The sequence below is a fragment of the Ornithorhynchus anatinus genome, chromosome 3 (genome assembly GCF_004115215.2).
Source record: "Ornithorhynchus anatinus isolate Pmale09 chromosome 3, mOrnAna1.pri.v4, whole genome shotgun sequence".
NCBI lineage: Eukaryota > Metazoa > Chordata > Mammalia > Monotremata > Ornithorhynchidae > Ornithorhynchus > Ornithorhynchus anatinus.
Genome location: NC_041730.1, coordinates 2,637,241 through 2,662,555, shown reverse-complemented (window position 1 = coordinate 2,662,555; position 25,315 = coordinate 2,637,241). Strand labels below are relative to the sequence as shown.

Here is a 25,315-nt window from a genome sequence, read left to right as displayed (position 1 = left end):
GGCGGAGACGCGAGTGACGGGGGAGAGCCGACCCGCGGGGGGGGGCGCGCGGGGGCCGCCGCGCGCCGCCAACGGCCGGGGCGGGGGGGGGGACGCGGCCAGGCGGGGGAGGGGCGGGGGCCGGGGGGGGGGGGCACGGAGGGAGCGGGACGGGACGGGGGGGGGGGGCGGGGCGGCGGGGAGGGGAGAGCCTACGACTCCTCCCCGATCTGAAGCAGGGAGTTGATGGCCGCGTCCCTGTTCCCCCTCTGGGCCTCCAGCACGGAGCGGATGACCTCCCCGTCCACGTTGGGGAACATGTCCCGGATGGCTCCGAGGTCCTCGGCGGAGCACGGGGCCCGGGGGGCCGCCGCCGGCGGGGGCAGCGCCACGGGGACCATGCCGGGGTTGCAGACGGCGGGCATTCCTGGGGGCGAGGAGACGAGCGTGAGCGCCGCGGGCGGTCTACCGGGCGCTCGGGACAGGGCGAAGTCAGCAGACGCGATCCCTTCCCCCCCGGGAGCTTCCGATCTACCGCTGGCAGGGCACCGCGCCGAGCGCTCGGGACCGGGTCAGTAGACCCGATCCCTGCCCCGGAGGAGTTAATCCCGTGGGTATCTGTTAAGCGCTTACCGGGCGCAGGGCACCGTTCTGAGCGCCGGGGGGGAGACGCGGGGGAATCGGGTCGTCCCGCGTGGGGCTCCCGGTCTCCATCCCCATCTTCCAGGCGAGGGGACCGAGGCCCGGGGAAGCGAAGCGGCTCGCCCGCGGTCACCCGGCCGAGCGGCGGCCGAGCCGGGATTCGAACTCGCGACCTCGGACTCCAAAGCCCGTGCCCTTTCCACCGAGCCACGCCGCTTCTCAAGTAGAGCCTACGCCCTACCGCGCGCAGAGCACCGTGCCGAGCGTTTGGGGGAGGGCTAACGACACCCGCCCCTACGGAACGCCCCGCAGAGTGGGAGACGAGAGTCGGGAGACAAGGGTGCGAGAGGCCGCGCGGCTCAGGGGCGAGAGCAGGGGCTGGGGAGTCGGAGGTCACGGGCTCGAATCCCGGCCCGGCCACCCGTCCGCGGGGTGACCGCGGGCGAGACGCTTCGCTTCTCTGGGCCTCGGTCCCCTCGTCTGGAAGACGGGGATGGAGACCGGGAGCCTCACGCGGGGGCCACCCGATCACCTCGTCCCTCCCCCGGCGCTTAGAACGGGGCTCTGCCCCTAGTCAGCGCTTAACAGACACCAGCATTATTATTACTTAAGCTTCTCTGTGCCTCAGTGACCTCATCTGTAAAATGGGGATCAAGTGGGAGCCTCACCCGGGACGACCCGATGCCCCCGGATCTCCCCCGGCGCGTAGAACGGTGCTCGGCACACAGCAAGCGCTTAACCGATGGCGACGTTACTATTCTTAGGGGAGCAGCGCGGCGCGGTGGACAGAGCCCGGGCTTTGGAGTCGGGGGTCATGAGTTCGAATCCCCGCTCTGCCGCCTGTCAGCCGGGTGACCGTGGGCGAGTCGCTTCGCTTCTCTGGGCCTCGGTTCCCTCGCGTGTAGGACGGGGATGGAGACCGGGAGCCCCACGCGGGCCGACCCGCCGACCCTGCGTCTCTTTCCGGCGCTCAGAACGGTGCTCTGCACGTAGTGAGCGCTTAACAGATACCGACATCGTCATTATTATTATCATTATCCTCCCCCTCTCCTTCTGCGTCGCCCGGACTTGCTCCCTTCATTCAGCCCCCGTCCCATCCCCACGGCACACGCGTCTAAATCTGAAATCTGAAGAAGCAGCGTGGCGCAGTGGGAAGAGCCCGGGCTTTGGAGTCAGGGCTCATGAGTTCGAATCCCAGCTCTGCCACTTGCCGGCTGTGTGACCGTGGGCGCGTCACTTCACTCCTCGGTGCCTCAGTTCCCTCATCTGTAAAACGGGGATGAAGACTGTGAGCCCCACGGGGGACGACCCGATTCCCCCGTGTCCACCCCAGCGCTTAGAACGGTGGCTCGGCACGTAGTAAGCGCTTAACCGATACCAACATCAACATTAATTAATTAAATCTCTTTGTTTATGTATATTGATAATGATAATGTTGGTATCGGTTAAGCGCTTACCGTGCGCCGAGCACCGTTCTGAGCGCCGGGGGAGACGCGGGGGAATCGGGTCGTCCCGCGTGGGGCTCCCGGTCTCCATCCCCATCTTCCAGACGAGGGGACCGAGGCCCGGAGAAGCGAAGCGGCTCGCCCGCGGTCACCCGGCTGACGGGCGGCCGAGCGGGGATTCGAACTCGCGACCTCTGACTCCAGAGCCCGGGCTCTTTCCACTGAGCCACGTTGCCTCCCTAACGCCCGTCTCCCTCTCTAGGCTGTGAGCTCCCTGCGGGCAGGGATCGTCCCTGTTGTCGCACTGAACTCTCCCAAGCGCTTGGTCCAGTGCTCTGCACAGGGTAGGCACTCGATAAATACGACCGAACGAGGGGACTCTTCCCAAGCGCTCGGTGCAGTGGGGAGGCAGCGCGGCTCACCGGAAAGAGCCCGGGCTTCGGAGTCGGGGGTCGGGGGTCCGACTCCCGGCTCGGCCGCTTGCCAGCTGTGTGACTGTGGGCGAGTCACTTCTCTGGGCCTCAGTGACCTCATCTGCAAAATGGGGATTACCCGTGAGCCTCACGTGGGACGACCCGATTACCCTACCCCAGCGCTTAGAACAGCGCTCGGCACCTAGTGAGCGCTTAACGGATACCAGCGTTATTATTCTTCTTATTATTATTAACGAATACCATTTTGGAAAATTTTCGAAATGGTTTCATAATAATAATAATAATGATAATAATAACGACGGCATCCGGTAAACCCTATGTGCAATGCACTGTTCTACGCGCTAGGGAGGCTACAAGGTGATCAGGTTGTCCCACGCGGGGCTCGCGGTCTTCATCCCCATTTTCCAGATGAGGTCACTGAGACCCAGAGAAGTGAAGCGACTCGCCCACGGTCACACGGCTGCCAGGTGGCGGAGTGGGGATTTGAACCCATGACCTCTGACTCCCAAACCCGGGCTCTTTCCAGTGAGCCACGCTGCTTCTCTTTAAAGGCCCGGTCTCTCGCTCTAGACTGGAAGCTCTAACAATAATAACGTCGGTATTTGTTGAGCGCTTACTATGTGCCGAGCACCGTTCTAAGCGCTGGGGCAGACACGGGGGAATCAGGCTGTCCCGCGTGGGGCTCACGGTCTCAATCCCCATTTTACAGATGAGGTCACTGAGGCGCCGAGAGGTGAAGCGACTCGCCCCAAGTCCCACAGCTGCCGAGTGGCCGAGCCGGCATTCGAACCCATGACCTCTGACTCCGAAGCCCGGGCTCTTTCCACTGAGCCACGCTGCTTGTCTGTGGGCGGGGACCGCATCAACCAAATCCACCGTCACCCAATAATAAGAATAATAATGATAATAATAACGGTATCTGTTAAGCGCTTACTTAACCGTAATAATAATAATAACGTCGGTATCTGTCAAGCGCTTACTATGCGCCGGGCACCGTTCTAAGCGCTGGGGGAGACACAAGGGAATCCGATTGTCCCAGGTGGGGCTCACAGTCTTAATCCCCCATTTTACAGATGAGGTCACTGAGGCACAGAGAAGTGAAGTGAGATAAGCGCTGGGGCAGATACAGGGTCACCAGGTCGTCCCACGTGGGGCTCACAGACCTCATCCCCATTTTCCGGACGAGGTCACCGAGGCCCAGCGAAGTGACTTGCCCCAAGTCACACAGCCGATAAGCGGCAGAGCCGGGAGTAGAACCCACGACCTCCGATTCCCAAGCCCGGGGGGCTCTCTTCCACTGAGCCGCGCCGCTTCTGCTAATAACGTTGGTATCGGTTAAGCGCTTCCTGCGTGCCGAGCACCGTTCTAAGCGCCGGGGTAGATCCGGGGTCACCGGGTCGTCCCACGGGAGGCTCCCGGTTAACCCCCGTTCTACAGGCGGGGTCACCGAGGCCCGGAGAAGCGAAGCGACCCGCCCGCGGTCCCCCGGCTGACGAGCGGCCCAGCCGGGAGTCGAACCCGTGACCTCTGACTCCGAAGCCCGGGCTCTTTCCACCGAGCCATGCCTATTCTAAGCAGCCCGGGCGCCCAGTCCGGTGTCCTGCGCACGGTAAGCGCTCGAGAAGGCTCAGTGGAAAGAGCCCGGGCTCGGGAGTCAGAGGTCACGGGTTCGAGTCCCGGCTGGGCCGCTCGTCAGCCGGGTGACCGTGGCCGGGTCGCTTCGCTTCTCCGGGCCTCGGATCCCTCGCCTGGAAGATGGGGATGGAGACCGGGAGCCCCACGCGGGGCGACCCGATTCCCCCGCGTCTCCCCCGGCGCTCAGAACGGTGCCCTGCGCCTGGTAAGCGCTTAACAAATGCCAACATTATTGAGAGATACCGCTGACCGAGCGACGGACCGCGAATCAAGCTCGGACAGGCGCCGGGGGTTCCCGGCTCACGACGGTCCCCGCCCGGGGCCGGGTACCACCGACGGGAGTCGGGGTGGGTGGAGGGGGACGCCCTCCCGCCGCCCACCCCCCGGCCCCGCCTCGGGGGGGGAAGGGTCCTCGGGGGTGGCTGCCGACGCTCCCCCCATCCCGCCTTCCCACGTCGCACGGGGGCGGCCCGGGGAGGGGGCCCCGCGGCCTCGGGGGAGGCGGAGGGGCCGGGGGGGGGTGGGGGGGTCCACGGACCTGTGATGGGCACGTAGCCGACGCCTTGCTGGTACACCGTGGGCATCAGCACCACCGGCTGCGGCTGCATCATCATGGCGGCGGGGAGCGACTGGACCGAGAGAGAGCACCGGGGGCGGCCGTCAGGACGCTCCGCACGCCATCGGGCACCGCGGGCGTTGGGCGGGATAAGCGGCGGCCCCCCGTGCCCCCGCGGGGCGCGCGCGCGCGAACGCGTGCGTGGGAGACGGACCCCGGGGGGACGGCCGCGGCCCCGGAGGGGGCACGCGGAGGAGGAAGGGTACCCGGGGGCGACGGCCCCGGTGGGCCGACGTCCCGGGCGGCTGGGACCCAGGCCCACACGGTCCGCCGCCCCGCGTCCCCCGCACGTCCCCGTCCGTACGCGCGCGGAGCCGGCCCTCAGGCCCGCGTGCGCCTCGGCGCCAGCCCCGCCACGCGTCCCTCCCGCCGGGGCGGGGGGCGCTCACCGTGTAGGACATGACCAGGTTAATCATGCCTTCCTTGTCGTCGCCCTGCCTGCCGCTCAGACTGTACCACTCGTCCTCCACCCTGCCCTGCCTCAGCCCCTCGGGGATGGTGACGTGGGTCCAGGCGATGCGGTCGTCCACGGAGAAGGCTCGCTGCCGGGGGAGGAGAGGGGACGCCGTCAACGGCCCCGGGGGCGGCCCCGCCGGTCTCCCCGGCCCGCCCGCCCGCCCGCCCGCCCGCGGCCCCGCTCCCGACCTCGTCGAAGATCTCCAGGTAGAAGGAGTCCACGCCGGGGGGCACCGTGCACTGGATGACCTTGTTCCAGCGGGGGTTCTTGGCGCCGTTGTGAGCCGTCGGCGTCTCGTACACGGCGTAGCCCAGCCGGATCCGGCAGTACGGATCCATGCGGGTCATCCCGTAGTTCTTGGCCAACTTCGCCTGCGGGAGCGGAGGAGCGGCCCGCCGGGGAGGTCAGGGCCGACGGGAGCGGCCCCCCCCCCCCCCCCCACCCCAGGACGCCTCCCGGGAGGTGAGGGACGGACCCTCTCTCTTTTTTTTAACGGTATCTGTTGAGCGCTCCTGACGGTAATAATAATCAGGGCCCCGGCTGAGCGCTTACCGTGCGCCAAGCACCGTTTTAAGCGCTGGGGCAGACAGACGTCAATCAGGTCGACGACGGTCCCGTCCCCATTTTACAGATATGGGGAACCGAGGTCCAGAGAAGTGAATAACAACGTTGGTATTCGTCAAGCGCTTACTCCGTGCGGAGCACTGTTCTAAGCGCTGGGGAGATACGGGGTCATCAGGTCGGCCCACGCGGGGCTCCCGGTCTTCATCCCCATTTTACAGAGGAGGTCACCGAGGCCCAGAGAAGTGAAGTGACTCGCCCACGGTCACACGGCCGACGGGGGCCGGCATTCGAACTCGTGACCTCCGACTCCCGAGCCCCGGGCTCTTTCCGCTGAGCCACGCTGCTTCCCAGGCAATGAGGGGACTTGCCCGAGGTCACACAGCAGACCAACGGTGGAGCCGGGCAGAGAACCCAGGTCCTTCTGACTCCCAGCCCGGCGAGGGCCAGGCCCCGTACGGAGCACTGGGGTGTTGGTTCGTTCATTCAGTCGTACTTATTGAGCGCCCTACTAAGCGCTTGAGAACTACAGTTCGGCACCAAAGAGACACGATCTCTACAGGGACCCCGTCCGACCCGATAACCTTCTATCGACCCGTGTTCGGAACGGTGCTTGGCACGTGGCGACAGCGATGATGATGATAACGTCGGTATCTGTTAAGCGCTTACTGTGCGCGGAGCGCTGTTCTAAGCGCTGGGGGAGATACGGGGGAATCGGGTCGCCCCACGGGGGGCTCCCGGTTAATCCCCATTTTCCAGATGAGGTCACTGAGGCCCAGAGAAGTGAAGCGACTCGCCCGCCGTCACCCAGCCGCCGAGTGGCGGAGCCGGCATTTGAACCCGTGACCTCTGCCTCCCAAGCCCGGGCCCCTTCCACTGCGCCACCTAGGCGCTCAACGCGCACCAGGATAATCGTCACCGTTACCGACAGGGCTTGGCCCGGCGTAGCGAGTACCGTCGCCACGCTTTATGATCGCTCGACGGTCTTTACGGAGCGCCGACCGTGTGCCGGGCGCCGCGCTACGCGCTCGGCAGAGGATAGAGCTCGCCGAGGCGGCGGGTTCCCGGTCCCCCCCCCCCCCGGCCGGGCCTCACCTGCACCACGGTGACGCTGAGGCGGCCGACGGTTCCCAGGGGGCTGCCGTACTGCAGCTGTTGGGCCGCCTGGGCGTCCAGCTGGGTCTGCCGCTGCTGGGCCGTGGGGGTGATGCGCAGGAAGTCCCGAGGGAGGTCGCCGACGAACACCTGCGGAGCGAGGGGGCGGAGTCGGCTCGGGCGGGCCCCGTCGCCCCCACCGCCCCGGGGCGGGCCCCCCTCCTCCACCCGGGCCGGCGGGTCGCCCTGTCCGGCCCCCCGCCCCCCGCCTCGAACTCCGATCTGGAGCGACCCCGGGCCTGGCGGCCGGAAGGACCCGGGTCCCGGCTCCGCCCGTGGTCCACCGCGTGACCCCGGGGCCGGTCGCCTCACTTCTCCGGGCCTCGGTTCCCTCATCTGTCGAAGGGGGAATCGAGACGGGGCGCCCCGTTGGAGACGGGGACTGCGTCCGACCCCGTCTGGCTCATTCAATCATTCGACGCTACTAATAACGTTGGTGTTCGTTAAGCGCCGACTAGGCGCGGAGCACCGTTCTGAGCGCTGGGGCAGACGCAGGGGAATCGCGTCGTCCCACGTGAGGCTCCCGGTCTTCATCCCCATTTTAAAGCTGAGGGAACTGAGGCTCGGAGAAGCCAGGTGACTCGCCCACAGTCCCACAGCTGACAAGTGGCGGGGCCGGCACTCGAACCCATGACCTCTGACTCCCAAGCCCGGGCTCCTGCCACCGGGCCACGCCGAGCGCTTGCTATGCGCTCTGTACGTAGAGCGTTCATTCGACAGTACGTGCGGGGCACTGTACGAAGCGCTCGGAACGGACAAACGGGTAACAGAGAGAGACGGTCCCCGCCCTCCGTCGGGCTCACGGTCTAATCGGGGGAGACGGACGGACGAGGGCGGTGGCGATAAACAGAACCGAGGCGGCCATACGAGTCCGGGGGGGAGGAGGCGGCACGTACTGGGGGACGCGGGGTAGGGCTGGGAGTCGGGAAACCCGAGTTCTAGTCCCAGCCCGTTGCGTGGCCTTGGGCGAGTCACTTAAGCTCTCTGAGCTTCCATTTCCTCCTCCCTAAAAGGGGAAGTAGCCGAACCTCCCACCCGGGCACGAGAATCCTCCCCCTTCCTAGGGACCTCCCCACTCTGGGGAGGCTCGAGAGCCGTTACGAAGGCCTCCCTCTCCGCGAAGGCTGAGCAGTTGTGTCTGGGGCACGTTCAGCCCGCGGTGACGGGAGGCCGTCCGCGGAGGGATGTCCCGAAGGCGGGAGGAGACGCGAGACCGCAGCGAGGGAGAGACATCGGGGCCGGAGGGGAGCGAGGCGGTAGCCGGAGCGGGCGGGTTCCCCGAGGGAGCGGGCGTAGACGGAGAACAGAAGGGGACCCGGAACCGAACCTCGCCGGAGCCCCACGGTCGCGGGGCCGGAGGCGGATCTGGAGCCCGGGAAAGACAGACCGAGAATGACTAGCCGGAGAGACGGGAGGAGAACCGGGAGACGACGGAATCGGTGAAACCGAGGTTGGGTAACGTTTCCGGGGCCGGGGTGGGGGGTCGTCCACGGTGTCCAAGGCAGCCGAGGGGTCGAGGAGGATGAGGACGGACCAGGGGCCGTTGGATCTGGCAAGGCGGAGGTCATCGGCGTCCTTGAAAGGGCGCCGCTTCTGAGGAGCGAAGGGGACGGAAGCCCACTCGCCCCACGGGACTTACGTCCCTGTCTGTAACTGATTTCTCTTGACGTCCGTCTCCCCCTCTAGATCGTAAGCTCGCCGAGGGCAGGGAACGTATACGCTTATTGTTATTAATCCACTCGTCAGCTGTGTGACTGTGGGCAAGTCACTTCACTTCTCTGTGCCTCAGTGACCTCATCTGTAAAATGGGGATCGAGACCGGGAGCCCCACGCGGGACATCCTGATTCCCCCGTGTCTACCCCGGCGCTTAACAAATACCAACATTATTATTAATAATGGTATTTAAGCACTTAGTAAGTGCCAAGCACTGTTCTAAGCACTAGGGTGGATACAAGGTAATCAAGGTTGTCCCACGTGGGGCTCGCGGTCTCTGTCCCCATTCTCCCGATGAGGTACCTGAGGCCCAGAGAGAAGTGAAGTGACTTGCCCAAGGCCACACAGCAGGCAAGTGGCGGAGCTGGGATTAGAACCCACGACCGCTGACTCCCAAGCCCGGGCTCTTGCCGCCAGGCCACGCTGCTTCTCTTACTCTCTTGTCGTACGGTGCTCTCCTAGACAATAACAATCACGGTGACGTTGGTATCTGTTAAGCGCTTACTACGTGCAGAGCACTGTTCGAAGCGCTGGGGGAGAGACGGGGTCATCGGGTCGCCCCCCGGGAGGCTCCCAGTTAATCCCCATTTGACAGATGAGGGAACTGAGGCCCAGAGAAGTGAAGTGACTCGCCCACAGTCACACGGCTGACGAGTGGCAGGGCCGGGAGTCGAACCCACGACCTCTGACTCCAAAGCCCAGGCTCTTGCCACTGAGCCACGCTGCTTCTCCATTCATCGAGCGCTCACTGTGTGCAGAGCACTGTGCTGAGCGCTTGGAATGGACAATTGATAATAATGACGGCATTTAAGCACTTCCTAGGCGTCAAGCACGCCTCGCTGTTCCAGGGATTGTATCACAGTCCCCTTTGCGGTTCCGTGCCCAATTCAAATAACCTGCTGTAGTTATTTTAATAGTATTAAAGACTTCGATAGTATTAAAATAAATACTATTGAATGAATATTAGGAAAAGCAGGAAAAATTCAGGGTGGAAATTCACGGCTACGACTTTGGCACCTCCTGGTGGCCGTTCAGTTCTACTACAGTCAGTCAATTTCATTCATTCAATAGTATTTATTATTATTAGTAGTAGTAATAATAATAATGTTGGTATTTGTTGAGCGCTTTCTACGTCCAGAGCACTGTTCTCAGCGCTGGGGGAGATACAGGGTCATCAGGTTGTCCCACGTGAGGCGCACAGTCTTGTCAGAGGTCACGGGTTCTAATCCCGGCTCCGCCGCTAGTCAGCTTTGTGATCTTGGGCAAGTCACTTCACTTCTCTGGGCCTCAGTTACCTCATCTGTCAAATGGGGATTAAAAAACTGTGAGCCCCACGTGGGACAACCTGATCGCCTTGTATGCCCCAGCGCTGAGAACAGTGCTTTGCCCATAGTAAGCGCTTAACCAATACCACAATTTATTCATCCCCCATTTGACAGGTGAGGTAACTGGGGCACAGAGAAGTTAAGTGACTTAGTGAGCGCTTACTCTGTGCAGAGCACTGTACAAAGCGCTTGGAACGGACAATCGGCCACAGAGAGAGACGATCCCTGCCCAATTTATTGAGCACTTATCACTACTAATAATAATAATGATGGGATTTGTTAAGCGCTTACTAGGTGCAAAGCACTGGTTCTGAGCAGTGGGGTGGATACAAGGTGATCAGGTTGTCCCACACGGGGCTCCCAGTCTTCATCCCCATTTGACAGATGAGGTCACTGAGGCCCAGAGAAGTGAAGTGACTTGCCCAAGGTCACACAGCTGACAAGCGGCGGAGCCGGAATTAGAACCCATGACCTCTGACTCCCAAGCCCGGGCTCTTTCAATACAATCCATTTGTATATATTATTTATTACCCTATTTATTTTGTTAATGAGGTGTCCGTCCCCTTGATTCTCTTTATCGTGATAATGTTGTTTTTGTTTCGTTCTGTTTTGCTCTGCCGTCTGTCTCCCCCAATTAAGAATAATAATGTTGGCATTTGTTAAGCGCTCACTATGTGCAGAGCACTGTTCTAAGCGCTGGGGGAGATACAGGGTCATCGGGTCGTCCCACGTGAGGCTCACAGTTTTAATCCCCATTTTACAGTTGAGGAAACTGAGGCCCAGAGAAGCGCAGCGACTGGCCCACAGGTCACACAGCTGACAAGGGGCAGAGGCGGCGTTCGAACCCATGACCTCTGACTCCCAAGCCCGGGCTCTTGCCACTGAGCCACGCCGCTTCCCAATGATGGTATTTGTTAAGCGCAAGCACTGTTCTAAACACTGGGGTAGGTCGGGTTGGAAACGGTCCCTGTCCCACGTGGGGCTCCCAGTCTTCACCCCCATTTTCCAGATGAGGGAACCGAGGCACCGAGAAGCGAAGTGACTCGCCCACAGCTGACAAGGGGCAGAGGCGGCGTTCGAACCCATGACCTCTGACTCCCAAGCCCGGGCTCTTGCCACTGAGCCGCGCTGCTTCAGAGTCGGTCAACACACGTCCCCTGTCTCGCCCTTCGGTTGACTCTCCCAGGCGTTTAGCGTAGGATAGTATACACAGGGGGGCGTTTAACAAATACCGTTACTGCTCCTGTAGCCAGGCCCAGGGATTAAAGCAGCGCGGCTCAGTGGAAAGAGCCCGGGCTTCGGAGTCAGAGGTCACGGGTTCGACTCCCGGCTCTGCCCCTCGTCAGCCGGGTGACCGTGGGCGAGTCACTTCGCTTCTCCGGGCCTCCGTTCCCTCATCTGGAAAATGGGGATTAACTGGGAGCCTCGGGTGGGACGACCCGATGACCCCGTATCTCCCCCCGCGCTTAGAACGGTGCTCTGCACATAGTGAGCGCTTAACAAATACCGACATTATTATTATTAAAGAGCCCGGGCTTGGGAGTCAGAGGTCACGGGTTCGCATCCCGACTCTGCCCCTTGTCAGCTGCGGGACCGTGGGCGAGTCGCTTCGCTTCTCTGGGCCTCGGTTCCCTCAGCTGGAAAGTGGGGAGGAAGACCGGGAGCCTCACGTGGGACAACCTCAGACCCCCCGTATCTCCCCGAGCGCTGAGAACGGTGCTCTGCACGTAGTAAGCGCTTAACAAATACCAACATTATTATTATTATTGACACTTCCGTAGACCCCTGAAACGGGGAGACCCCGCGCACGCCTGAAAACATCGAGGAGAGAGCCGCTTCCTTCATCCGATCCTCACGAGGGCCCGACCAATATGGAGAGGAAAACAGAGAACACCCAGGAACCAGAGGGCAAAAAGAGAAGCGGCGTGGCCCAGTGGAAAGAGCCCGGCTGGGAGTCAAAGGATCTGGGTTCTAATCCTGCCTCCTTGCCTAATCTCCCCCGATCAGACCGTAAGCCCGTCAGACGGCAGGGGCCGTCCCTATCTGTTGCCGACTGGTTCATTCCGAGCGCTCGGTCCAGTGCTCCGCACCTAGTAAGCGCTCAAGAAATACCATTGAACGAATGAATACCGCGTGAGCCCGGACCAGACGCTCGGTTGCTTTGCACCTCAGTTTCCCCGGCGGCAAAATGGGGATCGATAACTGCTCTCCCTCTTCCTTAGACTGTGAGAGTCCCCGGTGGGAGGGGGAGGCCAACCCGATAATCTGCGGTGCTTAATACGGCGCTTGGTACATACTACACACTTCAAGCGCACAATTCTTTTCACTATGAAGATGGAAACATCACATCAGACTGAATAAGTAAGCCCGTCGAAGGGCGGGGACTGTATCTGTTACCGATTCGTCCATTCCAAGCGCGCAGTACAGTGCTCTGCACATAGTAAGCGCTCAATAAATACTATTGAATAACCACCACCAGTCACCCCACGCCCTCCACGTCAGGACCGACCCGGAGGTGCACGGTTTATTCATTCCCTCCGGTGGCCAGCACTTCTAGGCTAGGATTTTTTTTTCCTGGTATTTGCTAGTAACGACATTACTAAGTGCTTACTACCTATCAGGCACTGTACTAAGCGCCGGGATAGACGCAGGTAATCGGGACACGTGGGGCTCACAGTCCTCATCCCCCTTTTACAGATGACTGAGCTGGGGCCCAGAGAAAGGGACCTGCCCCAGATTCATCCATTCAACAGTATTTATTGAGCGCTTACCGTGCGCAGAGCACTGTACTAAGCGCCTGGAATGGGCAATTCGGCAACAGATAGAGCCGATCGCCGCCCAGTGACGGGCTCGGTGGAAAGAGCCCGGGCTCGGGAGTCAGCGGTCATGGGTTCGAATCCCGGCTCTGCTCAGCTGGGTGACTGTGGGCGAGTCACTTCACTTCTCTGGGCCTCAGTTTCCTCAACTGCAGAATGGGGATTAAAACTGGGAGCCTCACACGGGACAACCTGATGAACCCGGTGCTTCGAACAGAGCTCTGCACATAGTGAGCGCTTAACAAATACCAACATTATTACTATTAATTGGGGGAGACAGACGGCAGAGCAACACAAGAAGGACATCATCAGGACAAATAGAATCAAGGGGACGGACACCTCATTAACAAAATTAATAGGGTGATAAATAATACATACAAATGAGCACAGTGCTGAGGGGAGGGAAAGGAGGGGGAGAGGGGGAGGATGGGGTGGGGAGGGGATCCGAGAGCAGGCAAGCAGGGGAACCAGGATGAGAACCCGGGTCCCAAGCGCTTAGTACAGTGCTCTGCACATAGTAAGCGCTCAATAAATACTATTGAATGAAAAGGTCCTCTGACTCCCAGACCCTGGCTCTATCCACTAGGCCACGCTAAATGACTTGCCCGAGGTCACAGAGCAGACAAGCGGCACAGCTGGGATTAGAACCCAGCTCCTTCTGACTCCCGGGCCCATGCTCTATCCACTAAGCCGTGCTGCTTCCGAAGTGCTCCCTGTAGGCCAGGCACCGTACTGAGCGCTGGAAGAGATGTAAGCTGATCGGGTTGGACAGAGCCCCTCGTCCGACACGCGGCTCAGAGTATTAATCCCCATTTTACAGATGAGGCAGAGAGGCCCAGAGAACTGACGTGACTTGCCCGACATCCCACGGAGCGGCACCAGGATTAGAAGCAGCGTGGCTCAGTGGCAAGAGCCCGGGCTTGGGAGTCAAAGGTCATGGGTTCAAATCCCGGCTCCGCCACCTGTCAGCTGTGTGACTGTGGGCAAGTCACTTCACGTCTCTGTGTCTCATCTGTAAAATGGGGATTAAGACTGTGAGCCCCACATGGGACAACCTGATGACCCTATATCTCCCTGAGCGCTTAGAGCAGTGCTCTGCACATAGTAAGCGCTTAACAAATACCAACATTATTATTATTATTATTAACCCAGGTCCTTCTAACTCCCAGGCCCGGGCTCTAACTACTAGACCACGCTGCTTCTCACCCCACTGGAGGGTTGGCTCCGCTGCCGGCCTCGACACCCTCGCGGACCGGTCCTGAACCGCCACGCCCTATAAACTGTAAACTCCTTGTGGGCAGGGAACGTGTTTATTGTTATACTATATGCTCCCAAGCGCGTCGCACAGGGTCCTGCACACCGTAAGCTTTCAATAAATACGAACGAATGAGCGTCACCTGCTAATTTACGAGCGACGACTCGCTCTCCTCTCCCCTGAACCGGGCCGGCCTAAGGCCATCTTCCCGAAACACGGGCATGGCGTGAAGGGGGCGAGGAGGGTGGGGAGGGAATAGAAAAGAAGAACGGGATACGGTGCTCTCAAGTGCTACAGGGTCAAACTATCCAAAGTGGCGTCTCGGGCTGGTGATTCCGCATCCCACCCAGAGATTTGTGACCGGAGCTGAACGGGTGATGATGGTGCAGGTATTTGTTAAGCTTTTACTATGTGCCAAGCACTGTTCTGGGCGCTGGGGTAGCTACAAGATAATCGGGTTAGACACAGGCCCTGTCATTCATTTATCCATTCAACTGTATTTACCGAATCTGACAAACTGAATCGCTTGGATCTACCCCAGCCCTCAGTACCTGCACAGAATAAGCGTTTACCAAATAACCTACAAACGAAAAACGACCCGTAAAATGGGGATTAAGACTGTGAGCTCCATGAGGGACATGGACTTGATTAGCTTGTATCTACCCCAGCCCTCAGTAAAGTTCCTGGCACATAGTAAACGTTCAACAACGTTCGTTTATTGAGTGCTTCCTATGGGCAGAGAAATGTGCTAAGCGCTTGGAAAGTACAATTCAGCCATAAAGAGAGACAATCCCCGCCCACAACGGGTTTACAGTCTGGGCGGGGAGGCAGACATCAAAATCAGTAAACAGGCATCGGTACAGATTTATAGAGAGATAAATACTTAAGCGCTGTGGCGGGGAGAAGGGAGGAAGGGCAAAGGGAACGTGTGGAGGTGATGCGGAAGAAAGGGGGAGATGAGGAAAAGGGGGCTTGGCCTGGGAAGGCCTCTTGGAGGAGGTGAGCCTTCAGTCGGGATTTGGAGGGAGCTCCCGCTGTCTTAATCTCCATTTTCCAGATGAGGTAACCGAGGTTCAGAGAAGCGAAGCGCCTTGCCCCAGGTCACACAGCAGACGTGGCGGAGCCGGCATCAGAAGCCACGACTTTCCGACTCCCAGGCCCACGCTCTATCCGCGAGGCCGCGCTGCTTCTCGAGGCGCTGCTTATCGGACTGGGGACGGGGTGGAGCTTCTCGCAGAGGGAGCTGTCTTCAAGAATTCTAATCCCGACCCCGGCCACCTGTCTGCCGTGTGACCTTGGGCAAGTCATCTCGCTTCTCTGGGCCTCAGTTCCCTCATCTGGAAAACGGGGCTTGGGACTGTGAGCCCCACATGGGACAGGGACCGGGTCCTGCCCGATTTGCACGTATCCACCCCAGCGCTTGGAACGGCAGCTGGCACAAAGTAAATGCTTAACGAATACCCTCGTAATAATAATAACCATTATTATTATTACCAAAAGGCCTTTCTAATAAAGAAAGATGGAAGAAGCATGGCCTCGTGGAAGGAGCCCAGGCCTGGGAGTCAGAGAACCTGGGTTCTAATCCCAGTTCCTCCGCTTGCCTGCTGTGTGATCTTGGGCAAGTCGTTTGACTACTTCTTCCCCCTCGAAAAAGGTAAGATGGTTGTGGGCAAGAAATGTGTTTGTTTACTGTACTTTCCCATGCGCTTAGTATTGCGCTCTGCACACGGTAAGCGCTCAGTAGATATGACTGACGGACCGACTCGCCCCAGGCCTCAGTTACCTCATCTCTAAAAGGGGCTAGGCCAGTGGGACAAGGACCGTGTCCGAACTGAATCGCTTGTAATAATAATAATGTTGGTATTTATTAAGCGCTTACTATGTGCAGGGCACTGCTCTAAGCGCGGGGGTAGATACAGGGTCATCAGGTGGTCCCACGTGAGGCTCCCAGTTAATCCCCATTTTCCAGATGAGGTCACTGAGGCCCAGTGAAGTGACTCGCCCACAGTCCCACAGCTGACAGGTGGCGGGGCCGGGATCCGAACCCATGACCTCTGACTCCCAAGCCCGGGCTCTTTCCGCTGAGCCACGCCGCTTCTCTGACCTACCCCAGCCCTCAGTACCTTCACAGAATAAGCGTTTAACAAATACCCTACGAACGAAAAACCATCTGTAAAATGGGGATTAAGACCGAGCTCCAGGTGGGAGATGGACTGTGTCCAACTTGATTAGCTTCTATCTACCCCAGCCCTCAGTAAAGTTCCCGGCACATAGTAAACGTTTAACAAATGCCATAAAAAGAAAAAGGAACTAAAGTATTGGGGAAAAGATAGCAGCCTCACATTTGGAGGAGGAAGAGATAAGGGGTTGGGAGGGGCCGCTTCAGCCCTTCCACTTCTCCTCAGCACTGAAGGGCAGGAAACGTGCGCTTATTGTTGCTCTGCACACGGTAAGCGCTCAATAAATACCACCGACTGACTGAATCCACTCCCCGGCAAGAGTTAACCGTTCCATATCTTTAAGCTCTTATTACTTCCTCCCTCCTGTAATTGATTTCCGGTCCCGTCCACCCTGACATCATCATGGATCCTGCCACGTTCGATCACATTGATTGAGCGCTTGCTACGGGCAGAGGACTGTACTAAGCGCTTGGAATGTAAAATTCGGCAACAGACACTCCCTGCCCAACAACAGGCTCACAGTCTAAACGCTGACTGTAATAATAATTAGGGTATTTGTTAAGCGCTTACTACGTGCCAAGCACTGTTCTAAGAGCCGGGGTAGATGCAAGGTAATCGGGCTGTCCCACGTGGGGCTCACAGTCTTAAACCCCATTTTCCAGATGAGGTCACTGAGGAACAGAGGAGTGAAGCGGCTTGCCCAAGGTCGCACAGCAGACAAGTGGCGGAGCCGGGATTAGAACCCACGTCCTCGACTCCCAAGCCCGGGCTCTTTCCACTGAGCCGCGCGGCTTCTCCGTTCCGTCCTCTCTACCGTCCGCTCGGTACAGTGCTGCTTAGACTGGGAGCTCGTTGTGGGCAGGGAATGTGTCTGTCTGTTGTACTGTACTCTCCCAAGTGCTTAGTGCAGCGCTTGGCACCCAGTAAGTGCTCAATAAATACGACTGAATGAATGCTTAGGGAATGGATCCACCAACTATCTTATATTGCACTCTCCCAAGCGCTTAGTACAGTGCTCTGCACACAGTAAGCGCTCAATAAATACGACTGACTACTTGGACCATGAGCCTCACAATGGGCCCGGATTATCTTGAATCTGCCCCACGCTTGGGACGGTGCTTGACACGTAGCCAATCGATCGTATTTATTGAGTGCTTACTGTGTGCAGAGCACTTGGGGGAGTAAAATACAACAAAATAGTAGACATTCCCTGCCCACAACGAGCTTAGTATTTATTGAGCGCTTCTGTGTGCAGAGCACTGTATTCATTCATTCAACAGTATTTCTTGAGCGCTTACTATGTGCAGAGCACTGGACTAAGCGCTCGGAATGGACAAATGGGTAACAGAGACGGTCCCGGCCCGTCGACGGGCTCACGGTCTAATCGGGGGAGACGGACAGACGAGAACAACGGCGATAAATAGAATCGAGGGGAGGGACGTCTCATTAAAACAAGAGCAAATAAATAGAATCAAGGCGATGTACATCTCATTAACAAAATAAATAGGGTAATGAAAATATATACGGTCGCGCGGATGAGTACGGTGCTGAGGGGAAGGGAGAGGGGGAGGAGCGGAGGGAAAGGGGGGAGAAGAGGGTTTAGCTGCGGAGAGGTGATCATGTTGGTATTTGTTAAGCGCTTACTATGTGCAAGAGCACCGTTCTAAGCGCTGGGGGAGATACAGGGTCATCAGGTTGTCCCCCGTGAGGCTCCCGGTTAATCCCCATTTTACAGATGAGGGAACTGAGGCCCAGAGATGTTAAGTGACTCGCCCACAGTCACCCAGCTGACAGGCGGCAAAGCCGGGAGTCGAACCCATGACCTCTGACTCCAACGCCCAAGCTCTTTCCACCGAGCCAGGCTGCTTCAGAGGTGAAGCGGGGGGTAGAGGGAGCAGAGGGAAAAAGGGGGGAGCTCGGTGTGGGAAGGCCTCTCGGAGGAGGTGAGCTCTGAGTAGGGCTTTGAAGAGGGGAAGAGAATGAGTTTGGCGGAGGTGACGAGGGCGGGCGTTCCGGGATCGCGGGAGGACGCGGCCCAGGGACCAAGCGCTTGGGAGAGTACCGTATAACAGTAATAATTATGGCTTCTGTCAAGCTCTTACTATGTGCCGGGCACTGTACTAAGCGCTGGGTGGATGCAAACAAATCGGGTTGGACCCAGGCCCTGTCCCATGAGTGCTCACGGTCTTCACCCCCCTTTTACAGACGAGGTCACTGAGGCCCAGAGAAGTGACATACCCAAGGTCACACAGAACTCGAGTGGCGGAGCGAGGATTAGAACCCATGCCCTTCCGGCTCCCAGGCCTGGGCTCTATCCACTCTGCCCCACCTTCCCCGTCCACAGTGAGCTTAGTATTTATTGAGCGCTTACTAGGTGCAGAGCACCAAGAGCTCGGGAGGATAAAAGAGCAGAGCCGCATTCCCTGTCCACAACGGTCTCGAGGAAGCGCTTCAGAAATACCATAAAAAAAGGAACGCCCCCCTCGACACCCCTGCACATTCCTATTAATAATGTTGGTATCTGTGAAGCGCTTACTGTGCGCAGAGCACCGTTCCAAGCGCTGGGGTAGACACGGGGGAATCAGGTCGTCCCACGTGGGGCTCCCGGTCTTCATCCCCATTTTCCAGATGAGGGAACCGAGGCCCAGAGAAGCGAAGCGACTCGCCCACGGTCACCCGGCTGACAGGCGGCGGAGCCGGGGTTCGAACCCGTGACCTCTGACTCCAAAGCCGGGCCTCTTTCCACTGAGCCACGCTGCTTCTCCGAGCTACCGCTCGACCCGGACGTCGAAGCTGAACCAGGTGGGGCAGGTGAAGCCCAGCAGTTCTCAACAGTCAGACGACTGTATTTACTGAGCACTTTCCGGGTGCTGAGCACTGTCCTAAGCGCTTGGGTGAGGACAACAGGACAGACCCACTCCCCGCTGACAACGAGCTTCCAGTTGGACCCCTCGCCCTCCGGCAGCTGGCAGAATAATAATAATAACGTTGGTATTTGTGAAGCGCTTACTATGTGCAGAGCACTGTTCTAAAAAAAAAAAAAAATGTTGGTATTTGTGAAGCGCTTACTATGTGCAGAGCACCGTTCTAAGCGCTGGGGTAGACACAGGGGAATCGGGTTGTCCCACGTGGGGCTCCCAGTCTTAATCCCCATTTTACAGATAAGGTAACTGAGGCACAGAGAAGTGAAGTGACTCGCCCACAGTCACACAGCTGACAAGCGGCAGAGCTGGGATTCGAACTCATGACCTCTGACTCCAAAGCCCGTGCTCTTTCCACTGAGCCACGCTGCTTCTCCAAGCTCTGGGGGGATACAAGGTGATCGGGTGGTCCCTCGTGGGGCTCACAGGCTTCATCCCCATTTGACAGAGGAGGGAACTGAGGCCCAGAGAAGTGAAGGGACTCGCCCACAGTCACCCAGCTGACAAGGGGCAGAGCCGGGAGTCGAACCCATGACCTCTGACTCCCAAGCCCGGGCTCTTTTCCACCGAGCCGCGCTGCTTCCCCGAACGGGAGGAGGGGGAGCCCCGGTGAGCCGCCTCAAACCCCCCCAGGACAACTCCCCCCATCTGGACGGCGTCGGGGGCTACGGAGCACAGAGAAGTGGCTTCTTTTCCGCCCCGCTGACCAGCCCACCCATCACCCCAGCTCGCCTCACCGGGCGCTGGGGAAAAAGAACCATTCATTCACTCATCCCGTTCATTCATCCAGTGGGATTTATTGAGCGCTTCCTGGGCGCAAAGCGCCGTACTGAGCGCTTGGGACAGTACGACACGACAACAACTAGGCACGTTCATCTGTAAGCCCGTCAGAGGGCAGGGATTGTCCCTATCCGTTACCGATTTGTCCGCTCCAAGCGCTTAGTACGGTGCTCTGCACATAGTAAGCGCTCAATAAATACTACTGAACGAACACTGCCGGCCCACAGTCTAGAGGGGGAGACGGACATTCATATGCAGGAATAAATAGAGAAATTAGAGATATATACGTAAGTGCTGTGGGGATGGGAGGGAGGATGAATAAAGGGAGCGAGTCAGGGCGACGCAGAAGGGAGTCGGAGAAAAGGCGGGGAGGGCTTAAGCAGGGAAGGCTTCTTGGAGGAGGTGGGTCTTCAATAAGGTTTTGAAGTCGGGGACAGCAATTATCTGTCTGATATGAGGGAGGGAGGGAGTCCCAGGCCAGAGGGAGGATGTGGTCGAGAGGTCAGAGGGGAGATAAACGAGACGGAGGTACGAGAAGGTTAGCACTAATAACGTTGCTATCTGTTAAGCGCTTACGGTGTACAGAGCACTGTTCTAAGCGCCGGGGGAGATACGGGGTCATCGGGTTGTCCCACGTGCGGCTCGCGGTCTTCACCCCCCCCCCCCTTTTCCAGATGAGGTCACTGAGGCCCGGAGCAGCGAAGCGACTCGCCCACAGTCACCCGGCTGCCAAGTGGCCGAGCCGGGATTCGAACCCGTGACCTCGGACTCCCAAGCCCGGGGGGGGGGGGGGGTCCGGCCCCCGAGCCACGCTGCTTCCCTGATTCACCAGGGGAACGAGGCTGGGTTGTGGCAGGAGAGAAGCGAGGTGAGGTAGGAGAGGGGAAGGTGGCGGACGGCTTAAAAGCCAACGGGGAGGAGGTTTTGTGTGAGGCGGGGGCGGCCGGGCGGCCACTGGAGCTTTTTGAGGAGGGGAGGGTGACGTGTCCTGAACGTTTCTGTAGAAGAATGAGCCGGGCAGCAGAACGGAGTGTGGACCGGAGCGGGGAGAGGCGGAAGGCTGGCAGGTCGGCGAGGAGGCCGATGCACTAAACCAGGCGGGAGAGGAGGAGCGACTGTTCTACGCGGTAGAAGGGTGGATTTTCGCGAAGGTGTTGGAGGTGGGACCCACGGGATTTAGGGATGGACTGAATATGGGGGTTGAATGAGAGTCAGAGACAGGATGGCCTAGTGGATAGAGCGGCGTGTTCTAACGGATAGAGCCCGGGCCAACTCACAAGACCTAGATGATAATGGTGGGATTTGTTAAGCGCTCTCTATGTGCAGAGCACCGTTCGAAGCGCTGGGGGAGGCACAGGGGAATCAGGTTGTCCCACGAGGGGCTCAGAGCCTTCATCCCCATTTTACAGATGAGGTCACTGAGGCGCCGAGAAGGGAAGCGACTCGCCCCCGGTCCCACGGCTGACAAGGGGCGGAGATTCTAATCCCAGTTCCACCCAATATCTGCCCGGTGACCTAGGACAAGTCACATCACCGCTCTGGGCCTCGGGGACCTCATCTGGAAAAGGGGGGTCCCATCATGAGAAAGCAGCGCGGCTCAGTGGAAAGAGCCCGGGCTTGGGAGTCAGAGGTCGTGGGTTCGAATCCCGGCTCCGCCCCTTGTCAGCTGGGTGCCTGTGGGCGAGCCGCTTCGCTTCTCTGGGCCTCGGTTCCCTCGTCTGTCAAATGGGGATTAACCGTGAGCCTCGGGTGGGACAACCTGATTACCCTGCATCTACCCCGGCGCTTAGAACAGTGCTCTGCACATAGTGAGCGCTTAACGAATACTAGCAAATACCAACATCTTTCCCCTGCCACTTTAGAGTGTGAGCCTCATATGGGACAGGGACTGTGTCCGATCTGATTATCTGTATCCAAGTCCGGAAAGAGCCCGGGCTTGGGAGTCAGAGGTGATGGGTTCGAATCCCGGCTCCGCCCCTTGTCAGCTGGGCGACCGTGGGCAAGTCGCTTCGCTTCTCTGGGCCTCGGTTCCCTCGTCTGTCAAATGGGGCTTAACCGTGAGCCTCACGCGGGACAGCCTGATTACCCTGCATCTACCCCGGCGCTAGAACAGTGCTCTGCGCATAGTGGGCGCTTAACAAATACCAACATTATTATTAAGAAATGCCATAAACGAAAAATAAAAAATCAAGTGAGCAGCCCGCTGGGCAAGGGGGAGGACTGCAGCTCTCCCTCCTCTGAGGCCACTGGCTGCCGGAATTAACTCACGGGGTGTAGGGAGAAGAGGATGAACAAGTCCTGCCTGCCCCACCCCTCCCCGGGGGGACGCCGGGGCAGGTCAAAAGTTGCCCCTTCGATACTGCAAAAGGAGAGAGGGAGACACTGCAAAGTGCTTTTTTTCTCCCGCTGGGGTTGAGCAACGGCAGAGAAATCTGGGAGATCTCGTCTCTCCGGGCACCTCCCCAGAGGTTCCAGCCTCGGCACCCAACCTCTTGGCGAGGACGGGACAGCAACGGGGCGGCCTAGTGGAAAGAGGGAGGGGTCCGGGAATGCCTGGACCTGGGTTCTAATCGCTCCTCCGCTGCCTGCCTGCTATGTGACCTCGGGGAAGTCACGCGATTCCTCTGGGCCTCAGTTTCCTCACCTGTAAAATGTAGATTGAACACAGTCTCCCTCCACCTTAGACCGTGAACACCCCGGGGGACAGTCGTCTCTGATCCGACTGCACTGCAACTAACCCGGCGTCTAGCAGAGTGCTTTGCCCGGTGTGATTAACAAATACCACTATTATCAATAGTATTAGCAATGTGGTTTCTTATCTAAACATCTTCTGGATTGGTTCGGCCCCCCTCCCAAGAATTCCAGAAACCCTAACTGGCCTCCCCTAATAGTAGGGCAGCATCGTGGCTCGGTGGAAAGAGCCCGAGCTTGGGAGTCGGAGGGCGTGGGTTCGACTCCCGCCTCTGCCCCTTGTCAGCTGTGTGACTGTGGGCAAGTCCCTTCACTTCGCTGGGCCTCAGCTGCCTCATCTGTAAAATGGGGATTAACTGGGAGCCTCACGTGGGACAACCCGATTATCCTGTATCTCCCCCCGCGCTCAGAACAGTGCTCTGCACGTAGCAAGCGCTTAACAAATACCAACATTAATTAAGGGAACTGAATAGTCACCAATCCCACCCTGGCTACACCCCAAAACTGAAGCCCCCCCCCCCCACGCCCATCCCCCAGAAGCAGCGTGGTTTCGCAGAAAGAGCCCGTGCTTGGGAGTCAAGAGGACGTGGGTTCTAATCCCGGCTCCGTCACTTGTCAGCGACTTTGGGCAAGTCAGTTCACTTCTCCGGGCCTCAGTGACCTCGTCTGTAAAATGGGGATGACGACTGTGAGCCCCACGTGGGTCAACGTGATGACCTTATCTATATATCTCGATTAGACTGTAAGCCCGTCGATGGGCAGGGATGGTCTCTATCTGTTGCCCAACTGTCCATTCCAAGCGCTTCGTACAGTGCTCTGCACATAGGAAGCGCTCAATAAATACGACTGAATGAATGAATATCTGCTGCGGGGCTCAGTGGAAAGAGCCCGGGCTTGGGAGTCAGAGGTCATGGGTTCGAATCCCAGCTTTGTCACTGGTCAGCTGTGTGACTGTGGGCAGGTCACTTCACTTCTCTGGGCCTCAGTTCCCTCATCTGTAAAATGGGGATGAAGACTGTGAGCCTCACGTGGGACCACCCGATGACCCTGTATCTCCCCCAGCGCTTAGAACGGTGCTCTGCACGTAGTAAGCGCTTCACAAATACCAACATTATTATTAGGACTGGGAGCCTCATGTGGGACAACCTGCTGACCCTGGATTTCCCCAGCGCTTAGAACAGTGCTCTGCACATAGTAAATGCTTAACAAATACCAACATTATTATTATTACACACAGACACATACACACACCCTCCAGTCCAGCCAGGGGGGGCTCTGAGGAGACAGGGAGACCCCCACCTCAATCCAGCCTGGGGGGCAGTCTGAGGAAAAAAGGGATTTTACACACACACACCCCCCCCAGTCCAGCCAGGGGGGGGCTCTGAGGAGACAGGGAGACACCCCCCCCAATCCAGCTTGGGGGGGAGGGGTCTGAGGAGACAGGGATTTCCCTGCCAAACATGCACAAACATATATATGTATATGTGTGTAATGTGTGTGTGTATATGTGTGCATATGTGTATATATGTGTATATGTGTGTGTGCATATATATGTGTGTGTATATATGTGTGTATCTATGTGTGTGTCTGTGTGTGCATATATGTGTGTATACGTGTGTGTATGTGTATATATGTGTGTATGTGTAAATGCGTGTGTGTATGTGTGTGCATATATGTGTGTATATGTGTGTGTATGCGTATATATGTGTATATATGTGTGTATGTGTATATGTGTGTGTATATATGTGTGTGTGCGTGTGTGTGTATGTGTGTGTGCGTGTGTATATATGTGTGTGTGCATGTGTATATATGTGTGTGTGCATGTGTATATATATATATATATAAAATATATCCCGCCCCCCCCCCAGTCCAGCTGTGGGGGAGGGGTGTGTGTGAGGAGACGAGGCCCCCTCATGTCCAGCCCCGGGGTGGGGGGGGGGTGGGGTGAGGAGACGGGGGACCTCCCCCCCCCGACACAGACAGACAGACAGACAGGGCGCCCCCCGGGATGGGGTGGGGGTGGGGTGGGGGTGTCCTCACCGGGCCCCGCTGGGTGGTGACGGTGGTCGCCATGTCGTCCCCGAGGGCGAGGGCGAGGGCGCCGCCCGCGGCCCTCACGCAGGGGCCCGAGGCCGGACGGGCGGAGGGACGGACGGAGAGGCGGAGAGACGGAGAGCGGGAGGAGGCCGGGTCCGTGCGGGCGGGTCAGGCCGCTGCCCCCCGCGCCCGCTGCCGTCAAACCGCCGGCCGCCCCCGCCGCCCGCCGCCCGCCGCCCCGTCAGCTGACGGCCCGGCACCGCCCCCACCCCCGCCCCCGCCCCCGGCCTCGCGCCCCACTGCGCACGCGCCACGCCACCCTCACTCCCCCCGCCCCGCCCTGCGTCGTGCGCTCCTTCGTGACGACCCGTGCGCACGCGCCACGCCACCCTCACTCCCCCTCCCCCCCCCGCGTCCTTGCGCCCCTTCGTGCGCAGGCGCCAGAGAACCCTGCCTTTCCCCCCCTTCTTGCGCCCCCTCGAGACCGCTCGTGCGCAGGCGCCACGCAACCCTGCCCGCCCCCTCCCACTTCTTGCGCCCCTTCGTGCGCAGGCGCCAGACAACCCCGCCTTCCCCCCCCTTCTTGCGCTCCTTCGTGACGGCTTGTGCGCAGGCGCCACACAACCCTGCCTTTCCTTCCCTTCTTTCGCCCCTTCGTGCGCAGGCGCCAGA

General features: G+C 59.0%; 1 protein-coding gene across 1 annotated transcript; it reads right to left on the bottom strand.

The window, feature by feature from the left end:
* Positions 1–153: 153 nt before the first annotated feature.
* Positions 154–24,862, bottom strand: LOC100078225 (toll interacting protein). Its single transcript, XM_029058961.1, has 6 exons — positions 24,647–24,862; positions 6,865–7,014; positions 5,397–5,579; positions 5,141–5,293; positions 4,674–4,764; positions 154–406 (listed from the first exon to the last, which is right to left on the bottom strand). Exons 1-6 carry the CDS (start codon positions 24,677–24,679, stop codon positions 192–194), a joined length of 825 nt encoding a protein of 274 aa, XP_028914794.1. The 5' UTR covers positions 24,680–24,862; the 3' UTR covers positions 154–191.
* Between the last annotated feature and the right edge of the window lie 453 nt (positions 24,863–25,315).